Source organism: Cebus imitator, unplaced genomic scaffold (genome assembly GCF_001604975.1).
Source record: "Cebus imitator isolate Cc_AM_T3 unplaced genomic scaffold, Cebus_imitator-1.0 Scaffold101, whole genome shotgun sequence".
NCBI lineage: Eukaryota > Metazoa > Chordata > Mammalia > Primates > Cebidae > Cebus > Cebus imitator.
The window spans coordinates 52,910-74,982 of NW_016107416.1; the positions used below are offsets into that span (position 1 = coordinate 52,910).

Consider the following 22,073-nt stretch of genomic DNA (forward strand, 5'->3'; position numbering starts at 1 on the left):
TCATTGAAGCCTCAACCTCCCAGGCTTAAGTGATCCTCGCCATCTCAGCCTCCCAAATACCTTGGATTACAGGTGTGCACCACCACACCTTACTAATTTTTCTATTTTTTATGGAGACAAGTTTTCACCATGTTGTGCAGGCCACACTCAAACTCCTGGGCTCAAGAGATATGCTCACCTTGGACTTTTTATAAGCTTTGAATTAAACAGAGAATGTGACCTAAGATGTTATTAAATGTCCATACACATAAGATGGGGAAACAAAGAGTCACAGATGGTGACAACACGGTAAAAATTCATATCTACTTAGAATAAGGGCAGAATCACATTTTACTCTAGTTTCACAGAGATTACACTGAAATGTCCATAGAAATATGCACGAATTCAAGTGCACCCTTCTTCCAAGCGGATCAGGCCAAGCAATTCTGGCCAATGAAATGTCCATTACACTGCTCACCTGGAAAAGGCAGCCCCCAGCACAAACGCAGCATACTCCTTCACGAGGGGCTCCGTGCTGTTCAGCCCATTGATCACCACTTGAAGACCACCAAAGGAAAGCAGGTCCTGTGCATTGTCCATCTGCAACAGAGGCACTGCTTAGTACAGCATAGCCATCAGGGAAAGCAAAGCTCTTTCTTTTGGCGACTATCAAAAAACAAATTAAAAAGACATGTAAAAAGCAATAAATGTCCTTTTTGACTAACTAGGAAAAGGTTTGTAAAAACCAGTTTTGTAATAATCTTAAGTTTCAGCACTCCTAATTCATCTAACACGATTGATGAGCACCTGTGTGGGAATCAGCGGAAATGACACCTAGCTATTGCTTATGCCAAACATGTCCTGGAAAATTCTAATATCGTAATGAGTCACAAAGCTTACTCCTAATGTACAAACTGTTAACACAAAGAATCTGGCGTCATCAGCACCACTAAATGGTGCCACGCTTCCTGTTGATGTCCAACCCCAATGGGGACAGTGGAGGCAGCAGACTTTTTTTTTTTTCAGCTGATTTTTAATTAGAAGCTAGGGACTATAAAAGGAACCCTGTTATTGGAGGGGGGAGGTGCTATATGAGTGCTAGGAGAGGAATAACAATAGTACCTTTCTCTTCCATCTAGGATTGACTGCATCAGAAGACATTCATGATAAAATATGCAAGAAAATCACCCTCCCAAAGGCTTTAGTCTAAGCCTGTGCTAGTGGCTAGTGGCTATGTATCAGATAATGTAGAACATTTCTATAATTACATAAAGTTCTATTCAACAGCATTGATCTAGGCTATCATTTAAGCTCCAAATCCCCAAGTTCAGATTCTCTCTTTGACTCTATAGGGGATTTCATTACCCACACTTCATGTACCCTGGAACAAGATGACTCACTTTCCTCAGAAAGGTCACTGGATACTGTTTTCTACACGTAGCAGCTACAGCCTCCCTTGAATATATCGTTGTTGTCACAAAGCCTTCATCTTGCCCATATGCTAATCCCACTCTATCAATCATAAGGAAAACTCAGGAAGCTGGAGCCCAACAACTGTGGCTGCTACCCACCTTTCTCCTCCAGATTCCACAGGGCCCCTTCCCACCTGCATCATTGGCTCTCTGAACTAGGACTCTGACAGAGAAATCAAGTGTGAAGATTGGTATCTGACTCTGCCAGTGTTTTGTGGTGGCCTAGCCTGTTGTTGCCACTTGAAAGATCATTCACACATATTTGGATGGAATCTCTATGAGAGCAGGGGTTTTGTCTGTCTGTCCACAGTTGTAGCTCCAGGAACTAGGATAGTGCTGAGCATATGGTTAGGTGCTCAATGAGTAACTGTTGCATTGATGAATATGAATGTGATAAGAAAAAAATGTTCCTGAAATAAAGCTCCAGTGTGAATAAAAAGGCAATTTGGGGTATCTGTGCCAACAAAATGAATGGGCCTCTGGTACTACAGCCATGAAGTAATGGCTAAATCAGGTTGTGAAGTAAGCATGAAGTTTGCTCTGCCATGTGGCCCCAGGCCATGGACATTTTTCTCCCCCAAATTGTTCTGATGAAGCAGAATAACTGTTGAGCCACAGCCCAGCTATCTACAGAGACTCAGAGGTGGGTGCTTTGCTGACATAAGAACCTCCCGTCCTTCCACATATGCTCTGATTTTACAATATAAGAATTCACTGCCTAAGGCCACGCCTGTAATCCCAGCACTTTAGGACCCTGAAGCTGATAGATCACGAGGCCAAGAGATCAAGACCATCCTGGCCAACATGGTGAAACCCCACCTCTACTAAAAACACAAAAATTAGCTAGGTGTGGTGGCACGCATCTGCAGTCCCAGCTACTTGGGAGGCTGAGGCAGGAGAATTGCTTGAACCCGGGAGGTGGAGGTTGCAGTGAGCCAAGATCGTGCCACTGCACTCCAGCCTGGTGACACATCTCAAAATAATAATAATAATAATAATAATAATAATAATAATTCACTGCCTATTCTTTGGTTGTCCTTCCTCTAGGGTTTCTGGATATAAAACTATGGCTCAGAATCATGTCATAGCATGCCTGGTATGGCCACTTATCAAAGCTGGTTTGAGTTCCTAGCAGAGCAGCTGCCACTCGGTCAGCTCCAAAGCAACACAGCCCAGAGTCACGGACCTTCTGTTCTAGAGTCAGTTTATCTATATTACTACAATGATAATTCAGCATGACAGAAATGCTGACATTTATAAAAGCACCTCAGCCTTTTCGAGATGTTTTCTCATGTTTTATTTCACTAACAGTGAGGAAGAAACGATTCATTCTGCCCAGTGCACATCAAAAGCTGGGCCCTCCCTGGTGACATACAGGAGAAGCCATGACCACAGCCCAGGTCCACAGCTCCCCATCTGGGTCTGGGGCCAAAACCGTTCTTGGGCTGCCTTCGGGGTAGGGTGGGACAGGCAGAGAGGAAGAGGGGAGGAGGGAGTGCAGAAGGGAACTATGCCAACATCCAGGAGAGACAAGACAAGGAGAGAACAGGAAACAGCAAAGGGGAGAAATGGTGGTACATAACTGAGACACGTGGGGGAAGGCAAATGTACTGCCCCAGGTAGATAGGGCGGACAGAGGCCACTCCTCTCACCATCTGCTTTCCACACACAAGGTTTTGCTTTTCACATATCCTGTTTAATAATTCAAATATGGCTGTGAGGAAGCCTGGGCAGACCTCGTTTGGGTTCTTGGCGACTACAGCTCCTGAAAATGCCATTCAGTGATTCTGGAATGAAAATGGACTGGGGAAGTTCCTGGCTAGGAAAGTGCCATCTTCCTTAAAGCTGGTACTACATCACCCCAAGCTCCCATCACAACCAGAACTCAGGCTGAGCTGTGTCCTACTTAATCCTCCAGTGAAATCACAGCTTCACACTGCTGCAGGGTAGCCTGGTGCACCAGACCTTCCAGTCGAAATACCAATGATCTAGAACATTCCTCTACCAAGAGACAAATGTGGCTTCTGCCAGGGACTGGTTTTGGGATGACCTCAGGATGAGTCTGGTAAGGGGACCTGTAAAAGCAGAAGGGGGATGTCACCTTAGGGGAGACACCGCTAAGTGACAAAGGACCTACAAGGAAAAACAAAAACTTTGCTGGGGCACTGCTAGCCCAAGCCTCCTGTGGATCCATGCCCTTCTAGGTATGATAAGCTCTCTGGTCATTTTGGTGTTTCATGAGCAAGAGCCCATAGAGACCCGATACCTAAAGATTCATCCAAATATGTAAAAATGAAGCCTGTCAAATCAGAGGAGGACTGAGTTGGCCAAAAACCCCTTGTATCCCTAATCCTTTAAATATCTATAGTGGAAAAGCTGTTGGAGTTTTTGGTTTTTACCCTGGAGAGTAAGGCTGGAAAGCAGAAAAGAGAACCCAGGTTCATTTTTTTCTCTAAGAGGATCAGAGTCCTGCTATTTGAGGCCTGAGAAACAGTTATGAGCAGAAAAAGAAGATGAAGAGGCTGCCCCATAATTCCTATGGATACAGTGCACACTCATCCCCTTTCACCACAGATGCTGGCAAAATCCTAAAGGAAGAAAGTATGTCTTTTAGCTCAGTTTATAGAGAACAAGGGCACTGTCGTGCATGGGAGGACATTGAGGATCTATGTCTTGACAAGGATCTCAAACAAGCCTTTGATTATGATTCCACAGCCTCCTGGGCCACTGTTGTCCCTAGTCTGGATTACTGTAATAGTCTCCTATCTGGTCTCTGCTTCTACCAAGCTCCCTACCTGCAGTCTAATTCTCAACACAGCAGCTGGAGGAATCCTTTTAAAAGTAAGTCAGATCACGTCATTCTTCTACTCAATATCCTCCAATAATATCCAAGTTCACTCTTTTCCATGGCCTACAGGCTCTCTCTATTTTTCCTCCCATTATCTCTCTGAGCTCCATCTACTCTTCCTCTGCCCTCTCTCAGCTCCGGTCGCACTGATTCAAACACACTAAGCAGGCTGCCACCACTGGGCTTTTGCACTTGTTCCTCCAGGCTGAGATGCCCTTTCTCAATGCTGCCAGTTCCTAGCTCACCCTACTTTTTTTTTTCTACAATATTTATCATCTTTAAACATATTACTTATAACATATTCCTTTCTTACATTTGTCTATCTGCTTCTGCTAGAAAGTAAGCCCTAATTTTGTTCATAGACATATCTCAAGTGCTGGAACAGTGCCTGGGACTTAGTAGACACTTGATAAATTTATTTATTGAATAAATCAATGGCTTTTATTGGCTCCTCATTAGCTCCACCTTTTGAGCTTAATTCAAAAGGTATCGGTTTCCTTTGAGAAACAGAATGGCAAGAAGTTTTAGAGCACAGAGTATAGGGTCAGACAGACCTTGTTGCAAATTCCAGCTCTATCACTCACTAGGCTGGATGATCTTGAGCAATTACATAACCTCTCTGTGCCTAATTTTCCTCAGTTATGAAATGGGATTACTAGTGGTACCTACTCACAGGGAAGTCAATGAATTAACATGTACAGAGCACTTGAAAGAGTTCCTGGTATGTAATAACACTCAAGAAATATTAGTCATTATAAGTCTGATCAGTTACTTCCCTGCTTCAAACTCTCCAGTGGTTCTGAGGATCAAGGCTAAAACCATAAAGAGCATGATATTCCCAACCTCACCTCTCCAACCCCCGAAACCTTCCCACTTCATCTGTGCTCCCCTCCAGGCCACTGGGCTCCAGTCACTCCAATCTGTTCCATGCCCTCAATCTCACCAAGCTCTTCCCTGCCCTAGAATCTCTGCACATGTTGTTTCCTCTAGCTGGAATGCTCTAATCTAAGGATTGGCAAACTTTTTCTAAAGGGCCTGGTAGCAAATATTTTTTACTTTGTTGAGCCATATGGTCTCTGTCACAACTACTCAAGTCTGCCATTGTAGCATAAAAACAGCAATAAACAATGTATGAACAAACAAGGGTCGTTGTGCCCCAATCAAATTTAATTTATGAAAGGAGGCATTGGGCCAGTTTGGCCTATGGGCAGTAGTTTGCCAGTCCCTGCTCTAATCCCCTCTCTTCACCCAGCCAACCCCAGTCACCCTGTAACACTTGGCCTAAATGTCACATCCTCTGAGAAGCCTCCCTTATTGTCCATGACCAGGCTCTAAGTTCCCCAGTTACATACTCTTACATCACGCTCTGGAGCCCTCATTACACTCTTAAATTATCTCATTATTTAATCATTAATTTGTTCTATTGTTACTTATTTAATAGCTTCTTCTTCCAGACAATAAGCTACATAGAAAGGACTATGTCTATTTTATCTCTATGGTACCCTCAGAGGTACTAAGAAGGTAACACTCCACATGAAAAAGAGGTTGGCTAGCCAGGCATGGTGGCTGACACCTGTAATCCCAGAACTCTGGGAAACCAAGGTGGGTGGATCACTTGAGGTTAGGAGTTCAAGACCAGCCTGGCCAACACAGTGAAACCCTGCCACTATCAAAAACGCAGAAAATTAGCTGGGCATCTCTAATACCAGTTATTCAGGAGACAGAGGCAGGAGAATAGCTTAAACCTAGGAGGCGGAGGATGCAGTGAGCTGAGACTGCACCACTGCACTCCAGGCTGGGTGACAGAGTGAGACTCCGTCTCAAACAGAAAAAGAGGTTGGCTCTGGCCTCTAAGACTGTACCTTACTACAAAAGACAATATGCCTGGATTAAAAATAGTCTATGCTCTGAGAGAGAAGTAAAGATGCTGATGCTATTTTCTTAGGGGTTAGAGAAGGGGGATTTATTTTTGGAGCTGTTGTTTAAAAGTCTGACTTATGGACAAAGAAATATAGTACCTGATGGACATAATACTCAAGATCAAAGAGTGCAGCAATCTTTTCTTCCAAACTGGAGCTGGAACTATTGAACTTGTTGATCAGCCGTACCATGATCTGCATATCAGTCTCAATGACAACATTCAGCTCATCGAAGTCCTTCTTCAGTTCCTCAATGGGGCGGAAAAGCCGCTTTACCTCAGCCTGTCTTGCCTACGGAGAGGAGCAAAGAGATGGTTACATTGGTTGGAGACATCTCCCCAAAATGTCTGTGGTCTACTATGGATGCCCATCCTCAAAAAACTGCTGCTCCAAGCCTCAGTTTTCTCTAATCTGCACTATCAAAAATACTAACACTTTCTAAGATGCTCAGAGAAGAGAACCCTCAAAGTCCACCTATATAGGACTCTGCTCTAAAAACACAATCAAGATGTTCCAAGGTTTACTTATTCAAGTCTGATTTCCAATGTTCAGGAAGAGCAGAAATGCTTCTTGTCGCCATCACTGAGGTAAGGGGAAGCAATGCAAGCTCATCTTCAACCCCAAACATCACATGAAACAGCTAGACCTAAGGTAGAATAACCCACACCCTGCTTCTCCACCTTCCACAGTCAGAATACCTTGGCCTTGCCCTACCCAACCCAGCAACATTTTAGGTAAACCTGGACAGAGAAAACTATGGGTAAGAGCTGTCAGAGCAGGAGCAATTTGCTGATGAAAATTAAATCACTGTCATTACTGTCACTCTAACCACAGGTATACAATTTGTTCAACTGTTTGAAATGGCTAAATTACTATATGTACTATACTTAAATCTTGAACAATTCTCTCTCAATCCCTCCCCACTCCACTCACATATAAAGATTTTAAAAATGAAGTTACACTAAAGGTGAATAAAAGACTTTAATTAAATATTTTATACATGTGACACTGTTTTCTTCCCAATTTGAGAGGATAGTGCCCATAAAGAGTCTGAAAAGTCACAGTAGTTTATGTATCTGTCTTCCAAGAAAAATTAAAAGGCACAGATATTTATAAAAAGCCAGATGATGAACAGCTGTCATCTCCAAATTGCTCATCTATTACCTATGGTTTTTTTCTCCCCAGTTACAAAGCACTCCATAGAAACACCAACCAAAGAAATCAATCAGCCTCTCTTAAAAAAAACCAAGCTCCTAGAGGAACAATCACATCCATGGGGTACTACATCCTGATTCTCTGGGCTAAAACAACATGAGATGCTCTCCCTACACGCAGCTAGTGGTCTCTGGATGGCTGCCAGAGCCAAGCAAAGAGGTCTGGGAAGGCTGAGTCACTTTCTAGAGCTGTGAGATGACAGGTAAGTGAGCACATTAAGAAACTAGGGACATTTGTCTCACAAAAACGATGTGTGCCTGGCTCTCAAGAAGGCCTTAAAAAAAAAAAAAACAAAAACTTTTTGGCCAGGACTAGCAGTTCACCACTGTAATCCCAGCACTTTGAGAGGCTGAGGGGGGTGGATCACCTGAGGTCAGGAGTTTGAGACCAGCCTGAGCAACATGGTGAAACCCCATCTCTACTAAAAATACAAAAACTAGCCAGGCGTGGTGGCACACACCTATAATCCCAGCTACTCAGGAGGCTAAGGCAGGAGAATTGCTTGCACCTGGGAGGCGGAGGTTACAGTGAGCCGAGATCACACCACTGCACTCCAGCCTGGGTGACAAAGCGATACTCCATCTCAAAAAACAAACAATTTTTACTTTCAAATAATTATAAATTCCCAGGAAATAACACAAATAGTACAGAGAGTGTCATATACCCTTCATCCAGCTTTCCCCAATGTTAACATTTTACATAAAGATACTACAATGTCAAAATCAAGAAAAGGGCCGGGCACGGTGGCTCACGCTCATAATCCCAGCACTTTGGGAGGCCAAGGTGGGAGGATCACCTGAGGTCGAGAGTTTGAGACCAGCCAGACCAACATGGAGAAGCTCCATCTCTACAAAAAATAAATAAAAAATCAAGAAAAGGATATAGGTACAATACCATTGACTATACACGTTGTTCAGATTTCACCAGTTTTTACATGTATGTGTATCATTCTATGTAATTTTACCTGAGATATAAACTTATCTAATTACCAGAACAATCATGCTAAAGAACTGTCCCACCACGATCACAAAATCTACTATGTGCTACTCCTTTTTTTTTTTTTTTTTGAGACAGAGTCTTGCTCTGTTACCCAGGCTGGAGTGCAGTGGTGAGATCTCAGCTCACTGCAACCCCAGTCTCCTGGGTTCAAGTGATTCTCCTGCCTCAGCCTTCCAAGTAGCTGGGATTATAGGCACTCGCCACCACATCTGGCTAATTTTTTATATTTTTAGTAGAGACAGGGTTTCACTGTTAGCCAGGATGGTCTCAATCTCCTGACCTCATGATCCACCCACTTCGGTCTCCCAAAGTGCTGGGATTACAGGCACGAGCCACTGTGCCCAGCCTGTGCTACTCCTTTACAGCTACGCTTTATCCTCCCATTCTGTTCTCTTACATCCCTGTGCCCTGGTAGTCACTAATTTGTTCTCCATCTTTATATTTCTGGCATTTAAAAAATGTTATACATACAGTGGCTCACGCCTAAAAACCCAGCACTTTGGGAGGCCAAGGCAGGTGAACCACTTGAGCTCAGGAGTTCCAGACCAGCCTAGCCAACATATAGAGATTCCATCTGTATTTATATTTTTTAAATTATATTTTTTAAACAGAGTACTGGCCAGCAAAGATAAAAGAGCAGCAAACAAATGAAAGGTGGTAACTTTGCCAATGAAATTCGAATTGAATGTACATGGAGTTACAGAAGAAATGGCTGACTGTGGAAATGTTAACACTGCCACTGTTTGATAAGCTCTGGATGTGCAAACAGAGGAACTTAGCAAAGGCAAACTTACAGACACAAATTAGGAAAGTGATAAAAAGGATGAAATGACACTGGCAACAAACTTCACATTACAGGAATTCTCTGAGAATCTCACAACATTGAAAGTACAAAGGGTGAAATGTTGGAGGCTCATTCATACTTAGAAAGAAGTATGGTAATTAGTCAAGAGAGAAAAGATGCTTGCTCTATGTCATAATTTTTTTTTTTTTTTTTTTTTTTTTTTTTTTTTTTTTTTTTTTTTTTTTTTTTTTTTTTTTTTTTTNGGTCTCGAGCTATTGCTTAGGCTGAAGTGCAGTGGTAACCACAGCTTACTACAGTCTCGCTCTCCTGGACTCAAGTGATCCTCCCACCTCAGCCTGAGTAGTTACGACTACAGATACATGTCATCATGCTTAGCTAATGCGTAAGTTTTCACAGAAAACTAAAAAACTGACTGGGTGTGGTGGCTCACATCTGTAATCTCAGCTCTTCGGGAGGCTGAGGTGGGTGGATCGCTTGAGCTCAGGAGTTCAAGACCAGCCTGGGCAACATGGCGAAACCCAGTGTCTACAAAAAACACAAAAATTATTTGTATTTTTTGGTCAGGTGCAGTGGCTTATGCCTGTAATCTCAGCACTTTGGGAGGTCAAGGTGAGAGGATCACTTGAGGCCAGGAATTGGAAACCAGCCTAGAGAAACCCCTTCTCTACCAAAAATACAAAAAGGAGCCAGGCATGGTGGCACATGCCTGTAATCACAGCTGCCTGGAAGGTTGGGGCAGCAGAATCACTTCAACCTGGGAAGCAAAGGCTGCAGTGAGCCAACGTCATACCACTGCACTCCAGCCTGGGTGACAGAGAGAGACTCTGTCTCAAAAAAAAAAAAAAAAAAATTGTACTTTTTGACTTTTTGGTGTGAAATGCTGGAACACACCTATAGTCCCAGCTACCTGGGAGGCTGAGGTGGGAGGATTGCTTGAGCTGTAATCCTGCCACTGCACTCCCACCTGGGCAACAGAGGCCCTGTCTCAAAAAATAAAAAAAGAATTAAATGGAATTATCCTTAAATTTATCTACTAGTTTAGTGCAATTTCTATCAAAATTCCAGCAAGATTTTTTTGTAGATTTTTTTTTTTTTGGTAGAAAAAACTTTATTTTTTGTAGAAAACATAGACCATCTCTGGGCTATGTTGCCTAGGCTGGTCTCAAACTCCTGGAATCAGTTGATCCTCCCGAAGTGCTAGGATTGCAGGTGTGAGCTATTGTGTCCAGCATAATTCTAAATGTTTCTAATGTTTTAAATTACAGTGTACTAAATATTAGTATTGCTTTTTCATTTCTATATATGTTTATAACCAATAGCAATGTAGTTGTTTTAATGTCTGGCAAAACATTTTAAAGATCATGGAACAATCATAGTTTTTCCATTGATTAAGACTGTTTTGCATAGTTTCAGTGTGCACATTTTTACAATTCTACATAACATAAAATGAGGACTGCTGGTATATGATACGCAAATATTTCCTTCCAGTAGTTTATCTTCTGATCATCTTAACAGGGCATTTAACAAAACTTTTTAATTTTGGTGAAGTTCAATTTATCAGTTTTTCCTTTTATAAATCATGCATTTGGTGCCATGTCATAAGAGCTGTTCATCTGGTCCTACTTCCCAAAGATTTTCTCCTATGTTTGGTTCTAAAAGTTTTTCATTCTTTTTAGTTTCACGTTTTACATTTAAATCTATGATCTATTTTGAATTATTTATTTTTTTTTATTTCTTTTGCCAAAAACTCCAGAGAATATATCAAATAATGAATTAATTTTACGGCTGGGCGCGGTGGCTCAAGCCTGTAATCCCAGCACTTTGGGAGGCTGAGGCGGGTGGACCACGAGATCAAGAGATCGAGACCATCCTGGTCAACATGGTGAAACCCCGTCTCTACCAAAAATACAAAAAATTAGCTGGGCATGGTGGTGCGTGCCTGTAATCCCAGCTACTCAAGAGGCTGAGGCAGGAGAATTGCCTGAACCCAGGAGGCGGAGGTTGCGGTGAGCCAAGATCGCGCCATTGCACTCCAGCCTGGGTAACATGAGTGAAACTCCATCTCAAAAAATAAATAAATAAATAAATAAATAAATAAAAATTTTAAAAAATGAATTAATTTTTTTTAAAGGTATGAGGTTTAGATGACAGCTCATTTTTTTTTTATTATGGATGCCCATTATTTGCTGAAAAAACTATTTGTCTTCCATTGAACTACTTTTGCACCTGTCAATTATCAGTCAGGTGTGTTAGCGTGGGTCTATTTCTGGGTTCTCTACTCTGTTCCATTGATCTATGATTGTTTCTCTCCACCAACACCACATTGTCTTGATCACTGTAACTACAGAGTAAGCCTTAAAATCAGGTGGTGTGTTTTCTTCCACTTCTTCTTCTTTTAAACTTTTAGCTATTCTAGTTCCTTTTACTTTCCATACAAACTTTAAGCTAATCTACAAAAAAATCTTGCTGGAATTTTGATAGAAATTGCACTAAACTTACAGATAGTTAGGGAGAATTAACATTCTTTTTATGTTGAATGTTTCAATCCATGGACACAGTATGTCACTCATTTCATTTAATTAAATCTTCTTTAACTTCATTATCATCTTTCACCCAACTTTTATACTCTTCAGCATATAGATCTTGTATTTGTCTCATTACATTTATTCCTAAATATTTCATTTTTAGGGGAGCAACTGTAAATGGTACACATTTTTAATTTCAGTTTCCAAATATTCTGTTAGTATATAGAAATACAGTTGATTTGTGTTGTCTGTATATCTTGTGACATTGGTAAACTCACTTATTAATTCTAGAAGGCTTTTTGTTTTGGAGGCTCTTTGGGAGTTATACATGGACAATCATGTCATCTGGAAAATGAAATAGTTTTATTTTTCCCTTTCCTTGCATAACTGCATTGGCTAGGACTGTGTTGAATGAGTGGTGAAAGTGAACATCCTTGCCTTGTTTCTGATCTCAATGACAAAGTATTCAGTCTTTCACTGTTAAGTATAATATTGCATGAAGACTGTTTGTAAATGTTCTTTATCAGGTAAGGTTTTTATTCCTAGGTTTCTGAGTTATTACCATGAATGGGTACTGAACATAGTCAAATGCTCTTCGTGTATTAATTGACATATGATGTGATTTTTCTTCTTTAGCCTACTGATATGGTGGGTTATACTGATTATATTTTGTACACTGAACCAACCTTGCATTCAAGTAATAAATCTCATGTGGTTATAATGCATAATTCTGTTTACATATTGCTGGATTTGATTTGCTAAATTTTGGTGAGGATTTTTGCTTCCATGTTCATGAGGAATGTTGGTATGTAGTTTATTTTGCACTCTGTCTGGTTCAGGTGTCAGTGTGATACTGGCCTCATAAAACAAGGTGGGAAGTGTTTCTCCTTACATTTTCTGGAAGAAATTGTGCAGAACTGATGCTAGTTATTTTTAAATGTTTGATCGATAGCTCCAATGAAACTATCTGAACCTGGAGACTTCCTTTATAGGTTTTTCACTACAAAGTCAAGGTTTTTTTAATGGTTATAGGACTACTCATATTATTTCATATTGGGTAAATTTGGGTAATATACTATTTCATGCATGTTATCACATTTATATGCATAGAGTTGTTCATAGTATTCTCTTACTGTATTTTCTTTTTAATGTTTGCAGGACCTGTAATGATATTCCTGGTTTCATTCTTGATATAAGCAATTTTTATCTTAGTGCTTTATGTGTCTGTCAGTCTTATTTTGTTTTGTTTTGTTTTGTTTGAGATGGAGTCTCATTCTGTTGCGCAGGCTGGAGTGCAGTGGCACAATCTCGGCTCACTGCGGCCTCTGCCACGTGGGCGCAACTGATTCTCCGCCTCAGTCTCCCGAGTAGCTGGGACTGTAAGAGTACACCACCATGCTATGTTCATATTTGTCTTTTTAGTAGAGAAGAGGCTTCACCATGTTCGTCAGGTTGGTCTCGAACTCTTGACCTCAGGTGATCTTCACGCCTCAGTCTCCCAAAGTGCTGGGATTATAGGCATGAGCCGCTGTGCCTATTTATTTAGTCTTGATAGAGACTTAAAAATCACCTTTTGGTTTCACTAATTTTTCTCTACTGTTTTTATGTTTCCAATTTCATTGTTTTTTTTTTGGAGACGAAGTCTCGCTCTGTCACCAGGCTAGAGTGCAGTGGCACAATCTTGGCTCACTGCAACCTCCACCTCCTGGGTTCAAGCGATTCTCCTGCCTCAGCCTCCCCAGTAGCTGGGACTACAGGTACGTGCCACCATGCCCAGCTAATTTTTGTATTTTTAGTAGAGACGAGGTTTCACCATGTTGGCCAGGATGGTCTTGATCTCTTGAACTTGTGATCTGCCCACCTCATCTCCCAAAGTGCTGGGATTACAGGCATGCGCCACAATGTCCGGCTTGATTTCTTCGCTTTATTTCCTTCCCTCTGCTTGCTTTGAGCTTGTTTTGATAATCTTTTCTTAGTAGGACCTTCCATTATAGATACAAGACCTTACTTCTTCTCTAATATAAGCAAATTTCTCTTTCAGCTTTAGTTGGTTGTATCCTGCAAATGTTGATAAACTGCGTTTTCATTTTTATTTAGTTCAATATATCTTTTTTTTTTTTAATCTCCCCTGAGATTTCCTCTTTGACTTGAATATTTGGAGATTTTCTTCCTATCTATGAGCCTTCCAGTCACCAGTTGCCTTGGCAACGTCATCAACATTTTTTTGGAGACAGACCCAGGGGGCCAATCTTGGGGGCCAGTGTCAGATACCAGCATTGACACCAGTGCCAGCACAGACGTGGCACCGACTTTACCGTCTGTGCACTTCAGGTGTACAACTTTGATCTCATTAGGGTCGAACTTCAGCAGTTTGCCCACTTTGCAATGGTTTTATTTTTTTCTTGTTAATTTGTTCAAGTTTCTTACAGATGCTGGATATTAGACCTTTGTTGGATGCATAGTTTGTAAAATTCTGCAGGTTGTCTGTTTATTGACAGTTTCTTTTGCTATGCAGAAGCTCTTTAGTTTAATTAGATCCCATTTGTTAATTTTTGCCTTTGTTGAAATTGTTTTTGGTATCTTCATCATGAAATCTTTGCCTGTGCCTATGTCCTGAATGGTATTGCCTAAGTTGTCTTCCTGGGTTTTTACAGTTTTAGGTTTTACATTTAAGTCTTTAATCCATCTTGAGTTCATTTTTGCATATGGTGTAAGGAAGGTGTCCAGTTTCAATCTTCTGTGTATGGCTAGCCAGTTATCCCAGCAACATTTATTGAATAGGGAATCCTTTCCTCATTGTTTTTGTCAGATTTGTCAAAATAGCAAAGACATGGAATCAACCTAAATGCCCATCAAAGATAGACTGGATAAAGAAAATGTGGTTCACATACACCATGGAATACTATGCAGCCATAGGAAAAGAATGAGATCTATCCTTTAGAGAAACATGAATGGAGCTGGAGGCCATTATCCTTAGCAAACTAATGCAGGAACAGAAAACCAAATATCACGTTCACTTATAAGTGGGATCTAAATGATGAGAATGCATGAACACGTAGAGGGGAATAACACATATGAGGCCTATTGGGTGGAGGGTGGGAAGCGGGAGGGGATCAGGAAAAATAACTAATGGGTACTTGGGCCTAACATGTGGATGATGAAATAATCTGTACAACAAACCCCCATGACACAAGTTTATCTATGTAACAAACCTGAACTTAAAAGTTAAAAATTAGTAAATAAAAACTCAAGAAGAAAATAATAGGCTGCATTTTCCCCTATTTTTTATTCATTTCATTGTTTGTTCTTTCTTCCTGATACGTCAAGTTTATTTCTGTTCTTTTTTCATTCTATTTGGAGAATATCCTTTAGTCATTCTTTTAGGGTAGGTCTGCTGGTGAGAAATTTTCTTAATTTTCCTCTCTCTAAAAGTGTCTTGATTTCCCCTTCACTCCTGAAAGATACTCATGGCTATAAAATTCTGTGTGGACAGTTCATTTTTCTCCCAGCAACTGAAAAATGTTCCACATACTCTGGCCTCTATAGTTTCAGATAAAAAAATTACTATCACTCAATCATTATTACCCTATAGTTGTGTTGCTTTTTTCTAGCTGCTTTAAAGATTTTTCTGTCTTTAGTTTGCAGAAGTTTAACTGTGGTGCATCTTGGTGTTGATTTCTGTGAGTTTACCCTGTCTGGAGCTCACTTGGATTCATTTGATGAATCTGTGAGTTTATGCCTTTCATCTCATTTGGGAATTTGTTAGCCATTGTTTCTTGATTATTTTTTAGCCCCATATTCTTTCTACTTTCCATCTGGAATTCAATGACACAAATGTTAGATCTTTTATTACAGTCACCCAAGTCCCCAAAGCTCTGTTATTTTTTTTCTCCAATCTATCTGTTGTTGTTCAGATTGTGTATTTTTTATTTATCTGTCTTTAAGTTCACTGATTCTTTTCTCTGTCATCTCTGTTCTGACACTGAGCCTATCCGGGAACTTTTAAAATTTTAGTTATTATATTTTTCAGTTCTATAATTCCATTTGGTTCTTTTTTATATCTTCTGTTTCCTTGCTGAGACTTTGTTTCAAGAATGTTCATACTTGCTTGTTGAAGTGATTTTATAATAGTTGTTTTAAAATTCTTGTTAGATAATTTCAACTTCTGAGTCATGACAGTGTTAGCATTTGTCTCAGTCTGCTCAAGCTACCATAACAAAATGCCATATATTGGGTAGTTTAAACAACAGACATTTATATTTTTCACAATTCTGAAGGCTGGGTAAGTCCAAGATCAAGGTAAGAGTCAATGTGGTTTCCGGTGAGGGTCCCCTTTTTGGCTTACAGATAATCACCTTCTAGCTGTGTTTTCACATGGTAGAAAAAGAGAGTGCTGGTCTCTCTGATTCTTCTAAGGACATTAATCCCTTTTGAGCCCAACCCTCATGACCTCTCCTAAACTTATTGACTCTCAAAGGTCCCACCTCCAAACAACATCACACTGCAGGGTTAGGGCTTCAACTTATGAATTTGGGGGAGACACAAACATTCAATTCATAACAGCATCTGTTGATTATCTAATTCAAGTTGTGATTTTCCTGGTTCTTGTTATGAGGAATGATTTTTAATTATATCCTAGACATTTTGGGTATTAAGTTATAAGATTGCAGATCCTACTTAATCTTTTTTGGTAGCCATCCTATTTAGGGTTAATATACTGGTTCTGGCTTACTTGTGTGGATTGTGGCTCCAATGACAATTTAGTTTTCAGAGCATTGTAGTGCTATTCTGGTCTGCTTCCTTTGTGTGCTACCCAGAGGCCAATCTAAAAACCTGGGCAGCATTCCACACTATAGTTCAGTTCCTAAACTTTGTTGTATTAATTCTGGTCAGTTTCTTGCATGAGGCCTATTGGGTGGAGGCTGGGAAGAGGGAGGGGATCAGGAAAAATAAGTAAAGGGTATGTCTAGGACTTCATATGCAAAATCCCTTTCTCTAGCTCCCCTCTCTGCCAAATCCTACCCCTACTCTCTAGTTGGAAGGGGTAACAGCTTCACCTGCCACCAGTGGATGCTGGCCACTGGGAGTGGAAGTCTGGGTTCCTCCCTGGTCCTCTATTGACACCACTTTGGTGGCAGAATCAAAGCACTGCTTAATTGCTGCTGGCCTGAGGGTAGAAGTTCATACTTCTCACTTATTCCACTGGCCCTACCCCAGAGAAGGAAGCAGAATGCTGCCTTACAGTCTCATTGCCTCTGAGTTGGGGATGGAAGTACAGACTCTTCATTCACCCCAACTGGCACCATGTCATCAGGGAGAAGTAAAAAAACATGTTGGTGCTGCCAGGCAGAGGACAGGTATTCAAGTTCACCACTCCAGCAAGATAAGCAGCCTGCTACTGTCAGATAGGGGATGGAAAATCAGGATTGGCCTCTCTTAGTAATACACCAGCAGGCGAAGCAGAGAACACCTACGGGGCGGAGGATGAAAAGTCAGGCTCTCTGCTCAACTCCCACTGACACCATCTTGGTGGAGGAAGCAGAGCACTGCCTTCTACCACTGTTTTGCTATCAGGAATGGATATGAGTTCAGGCTCTCCATTTGGCTTCCAGTGACCCCAGTGGAGGAATCAGAGTACAGCTTGCTACTACCATCAGATAGGAGGTAGAAGTCCAGACTCCCCAATTCAATGTCCACTGCACTAGCACTAAGTGAGGTGGGGAGATTTTCATAATCTTTGGCGAGAGTAGGACAGGTATTGGTTTCTGTCCTGTTAGGATGTGCTTTGCTCAATTCTTTGTCTAGAAATAGCAGGCTTTTCTTATAACTTTTTAAAATCTGCACCAGTTGACATTTCCAGAATGTGGGATTTGTCAACACTCAGTCTAGAATATATAGGGGACAAAAAGAAAATCCAAGGAAGTCACTGCCGTGTCATTCCTCAAGCTCCAAGATCCCTAGCCAGTCTGCTTCCTTCTGACAGTGTTTTAGAGTCTTCCTAAATTTGCTTTTAGTATTATGTCCAGGGTTTTTAGCTACCCTTAGCTGGGGGAATAGGGAGAAATTAGTCTATTATATCTTGCCAACAAATGAAAGCATAAGAAGGCCGTATCTTAAAATACAATAATTTATAGAATACAGGTGAACAATAGCTGACATAATAAAACATAAAACCATCAAGCAATTTGTAGGGAAATAGAGGGGTAAGTAGATGAGATTCAACAATAACAACCCAAATCTGCTGGGAGAGAGAGAGCTTTTCCAAGAACCAAGGAACTTCGGGAAAGACTGATTCACTTAAACCTACTAAGCTACCAATGGATACAATGTAATTGATGTTCTTCTCCCCCAAAACATCAAATTCCCAAAAACCCACTAATTTAATCAAGAGGATATAGCTGAATATCTGATACTATTATATATATAAATCACAAAAGCATTATCCTGTACTTGTAAGACACCACATAGGCTAGGTTTAAAGATTAATAAACAAAAAAAGAATGGCATCTGTAGCCAGGAGCTTAAGATATGTAAGAAACTATCTAACCAATTTAAAATCCATTTATTTGCCAACCCCAGAGCCAGCTCGGATAGCACACTGGCAGTGAGCTGAGTCAGTCCAAACGGGCTCCAAATGAAAGCAGGAGAAGGACCTCAGGACTCAGCCCCTCAATGACGGTGCTAACAACCTAAGTTCCACAGCATCACGGAAAGAGTATGATAGCCAGATATCGGAGGTGGGCAGCTGGTGCAAATGAGCAGGAGCTGGGGTCTTACATTTTGGTGCTAATACTGGGATCTCCCTGCAAGGGGAGAGGACTTTTTTTTTTTTTTCTTTTTGAGACAGAGTTTCGTTCTTGTCACCCAGGCCAGGGTGCAATGGCATAATCTCAGCTCACTGCAACCTCCACCTCCCAGTTTGAAGCAATTCTCCTGCCTCAACCTCCTGAGCATCTGGGAGCATGCCACCATGCTCCCAGATGCTCAGGAGGTTGCATGCCTGGCTTAGATTTTTTGTATTTTTAGTAGAGATGGGGTTTCGCCATGTTGGCCAGGCTGGTCTCGAACTCCTGACCTCAGATGATCCACCTGCCTCATCCTCCCCAAAGTGCTGGGATCACAGGCATGAGCCACCGTGCCTGGCTGAAAGGAGTATTTTTAATTACAAAAACAATTAAAACTTTTAAGTAATCTCTTGCTTTTACATTTTTAAATACTTTTATAAATATTCATACTTTTCTACACTAATTGAATTACTAGGGTAGGGGAAATGCCATCACCTGAGAAAAGGAAATCCAAACACTCCCAGGGAAAGCAAAGAGAAGAGAAAGGGGTTAAGTGGGTCCTCCATCCACAGAGAAGACATTGAACAGAAGCTGACTTGTTAGGCCGGGCGCGGTGGCTCAAGCCTGTAATCCCAGCACTTTGGGAGGCCGAGGTGGGTGGATCACAAGGTCAAGAGATCAAGACCATCCTGGTCAACATGGTGAAACCCCATCTCTACTAAAACTACAAAAAATTAGCTGGGCATGGTGGCGCGTGCCTGTAGTCCCAGCTACTCAGGAGGCTGAGGCAGGAGAATTGCCTGAACCCAGGAGGCGGAGGTTGCGGTGAGCCGAGATCGCGCCATTGCACTCCAGCCTGGGTAACAAGAGTGAAACTCCGTCTCAAAAAAAAAAAAAAAAAAAAAAAAAAAAAGAAGCTGACTTGTTAATGTTCCCATCAGTCCCACATGGTACCGAGTGAGTGGAAAGGAGCCAAAGCCCTGACCAATCCCAGGCACCCAGGTACTCAGGCACTCCTCTCCTGGTCTCACCTATACCAGGCAGGAGATGTGCTTCTACTCAGCTCCTCAGCTAATACATCTGTGGTAGGATGCAATTTCAAGCACTGCCTTCCTTCATCCACTACTGCTGCCACTGTGCCACACCACATACACTCTGCGTGTTGGAGAAGTGATTTTGGTAAAATGAGTAAAGATATGGAGACTGGGCCCGTATTTCACACATCTTAAACAGGTAAACACCAGCTTCCTAGCCCTCAAGAGGTTCATTTTCCCAGAAATATTTACTTCTAAAAGATCAGAAGAACCTACGGCTTCTTCCAGGAATATACAAGCTGTCAAGAACCTAATGCTGCCTCTCTAAGATACTACCTCGGATCAGGGGAAGGAGTAAAGAGATAAATAAAGGTAAATGACTGCCGAGTGCAGTGGCTCATGTCTGTAATCCCAGCACTTTGGGAGGCCAAGGTGGGCAGATCATTTGAGGTCAGAAGTTTGAGACCAGCCTGGCCAACATGATGAAACCCCATCTCTACTAAAATATAAAAATTAGCCGAGTGTAGTAGCAGGCACCTATAATCCCAGCTACTCAGGAGGCAGGAGAATCACTTGAACCTGGGAGGTAAACCTTGCAGTGAGCTAAGATCGTGCCACAGCACAAACGACAAGGCTATCTGGGCAACAGAGTGAAACTCCATCTCAAAAAAAAAAAAAAAAAAAAAAAAAAAAAAGACAAATAAGGACTATAAGGAGAAGAGGGAGGGAGAACTTAGGTATCCAAGGCAGCATCATAGAAGCTTCTTTCAAAAACTAACAGGACTCAAACAGAAATACAGAGAAATGACTCTAGGAGCTCATGATCCATCTAAGAGTGAGACTTCTTCCTGGTATAGACCTGCACCTGTGAACCCTCCCAGACATTAGGGGCATGGCCAAGGGGCTATAATTCTTCACCTTTTCCTCCTCTCAATCTCTTAGCTTGTGGAGAAATTTAGAGCTAGAGGAACCCTCAGTCGTCCTCTTGTTCCAGCCCCATGTTTTAAATTTAAAGAACCTGAGGCCCAGAAGAAACACGTTTGCTACATGTTCAAAGGACAAGGACAAGGACTCGGGCTTCCTGCTTCCTGGGCCAGCTCCTCTGTTCTTTTGGAACAAGGTTGTGCCAAATCCAAGTGTAAGTGAGGCAGAGATCTGGGCCGTAAAATCCACTCACTCCACTCAGGCTTACGATAATGGAGAGAATGGCTACCCCTGCTCAGTGCCTTGATTTCTCAAAACATGAAGAGATGTTTGAAAAAACAGGATGGCAAACAGAATTCTACATTAAACCACAACAGAAATTGCTCCCAGCACTGTTTTTTTTTAATATCATCTAAAAGTGTTTCTTATTTGTCATTAATGGTTCTTTAAATTATTTTACAACATTATTATCCCATGTTTATTGCAAGAGTTCCCATAAAAATGATTCCCTTCTCTGCAAAAACAAGGCCATCCTGCAGGCTTATACTCACGGGAAAAATCATCACACACCTTGTCTTCCTTTGAACTCTCCATCTCTGCTCCCTCCTTGAATTTTGCCAGTGCACTCTTGAGGTCCTGAGATGTATAGGTGTTGGTGTTGATATCCAGCCTGTTCAAAGAAAACTGAGAGTAAAGAGGAAGGCATGGCTGGGCTTGGTGGCTCGCACTTGTAATCCCAGTACTCTGAGTGGCCACAATGGAAGAATAACAAGATCCCATCTCTACAAAAAAATCTAAACATATTAACTGGGATGTGAGGGTACGTGCCTGTAGTCCCAGATACATGGGAGGCAGGAGGATCACTTGAGCCCAGAGGTTCAAGGCTGTGGTAAAGTATGACTATGCCACTGTACTCCCACAGCTGGGCAACAGTCAGGCCCTGTCTCAAAAAAAATAAGAGGGAAGCACCATAGTCCCCAAGAAAGAAAATGTCCCTGGGTGAATGGCACCCTAAGGTAAGAGAGGCCAGGCCAGCTCTAACTGAGTGTACTATCATACCTTTCCCTTCAGTCAGCCAGGGGTCTAACAAAGTAACCTTACCCTGAAGCTAGAAGAGGAAAGGCTCAGCTGAGAATTGGATCATTTCATGAAAGAGGAAGAAATGGCATGGGGCAGACAAAAGCCAACCACAAACAGAGGGCTCTCAGCCAACTTCTCAGGCAGAAATAAGCCTGGAATATCTGTGCAATGCTCCTCCCTCAGCACACTGCCAGGGCAGGACCTCTCAGACAGCAGTGGGCACAGACACAGGAAGTAACAGGCACCCTTATTTATTAATATATTTTTCCATGAAAGGGGACAACAGGGCCTTGAGCCCTACAGCGTGTGCCTGACCTGATTAAACAAGACAGCCTGTCTTCACAAAAACAAATTGGATAGATTCACACCATAAGACCAATCTCTGAGCATAGAGGAAAGGCAGGAGGTATGTCTCAACCTGACAAAGGAATGGATTTGAGATACTAAGGAGTACAATTAAGGTCAGCCACCTTCCACAGCCAGCATCC

At 41.7% G+C, this 22,073-nt stretch overlaps 1 protein-coding gene across 1 annotated transcript in view; it reads right to left on the minus strand.

The window, feature by feature from the left end:
* Positions 1 to 428: 428 nt before the first annotated feature.
* LOC108310057 (nucleotide exchange factor SIL1) overlaps positions 429 to 22,073 on the minus strand; it is a 162,917-nt gene continuing 141,272 nt past the window's right edge. The window contains exons 5-7 of the mRNA XM_017536705.2: positions 21,076 to 21,175; positions 6,318 to 6,509; positions 429 to 579 (exon numbers count right to left, since the gene is read on the minus strand). Of these exons, the coding sequence (XP_017392194.1) occupies positions 454 to 579; positions 6,318 to 6,509; positions 21,076 to 21,175 (418 nt within the window). The 3' untranslated portion in view covers positions 429 to 453. The remainder of the gene's footprint in view (positions 580 to 6,317; positions 6,510 to 21,075; positions 21,176 to 22,073) is intronic.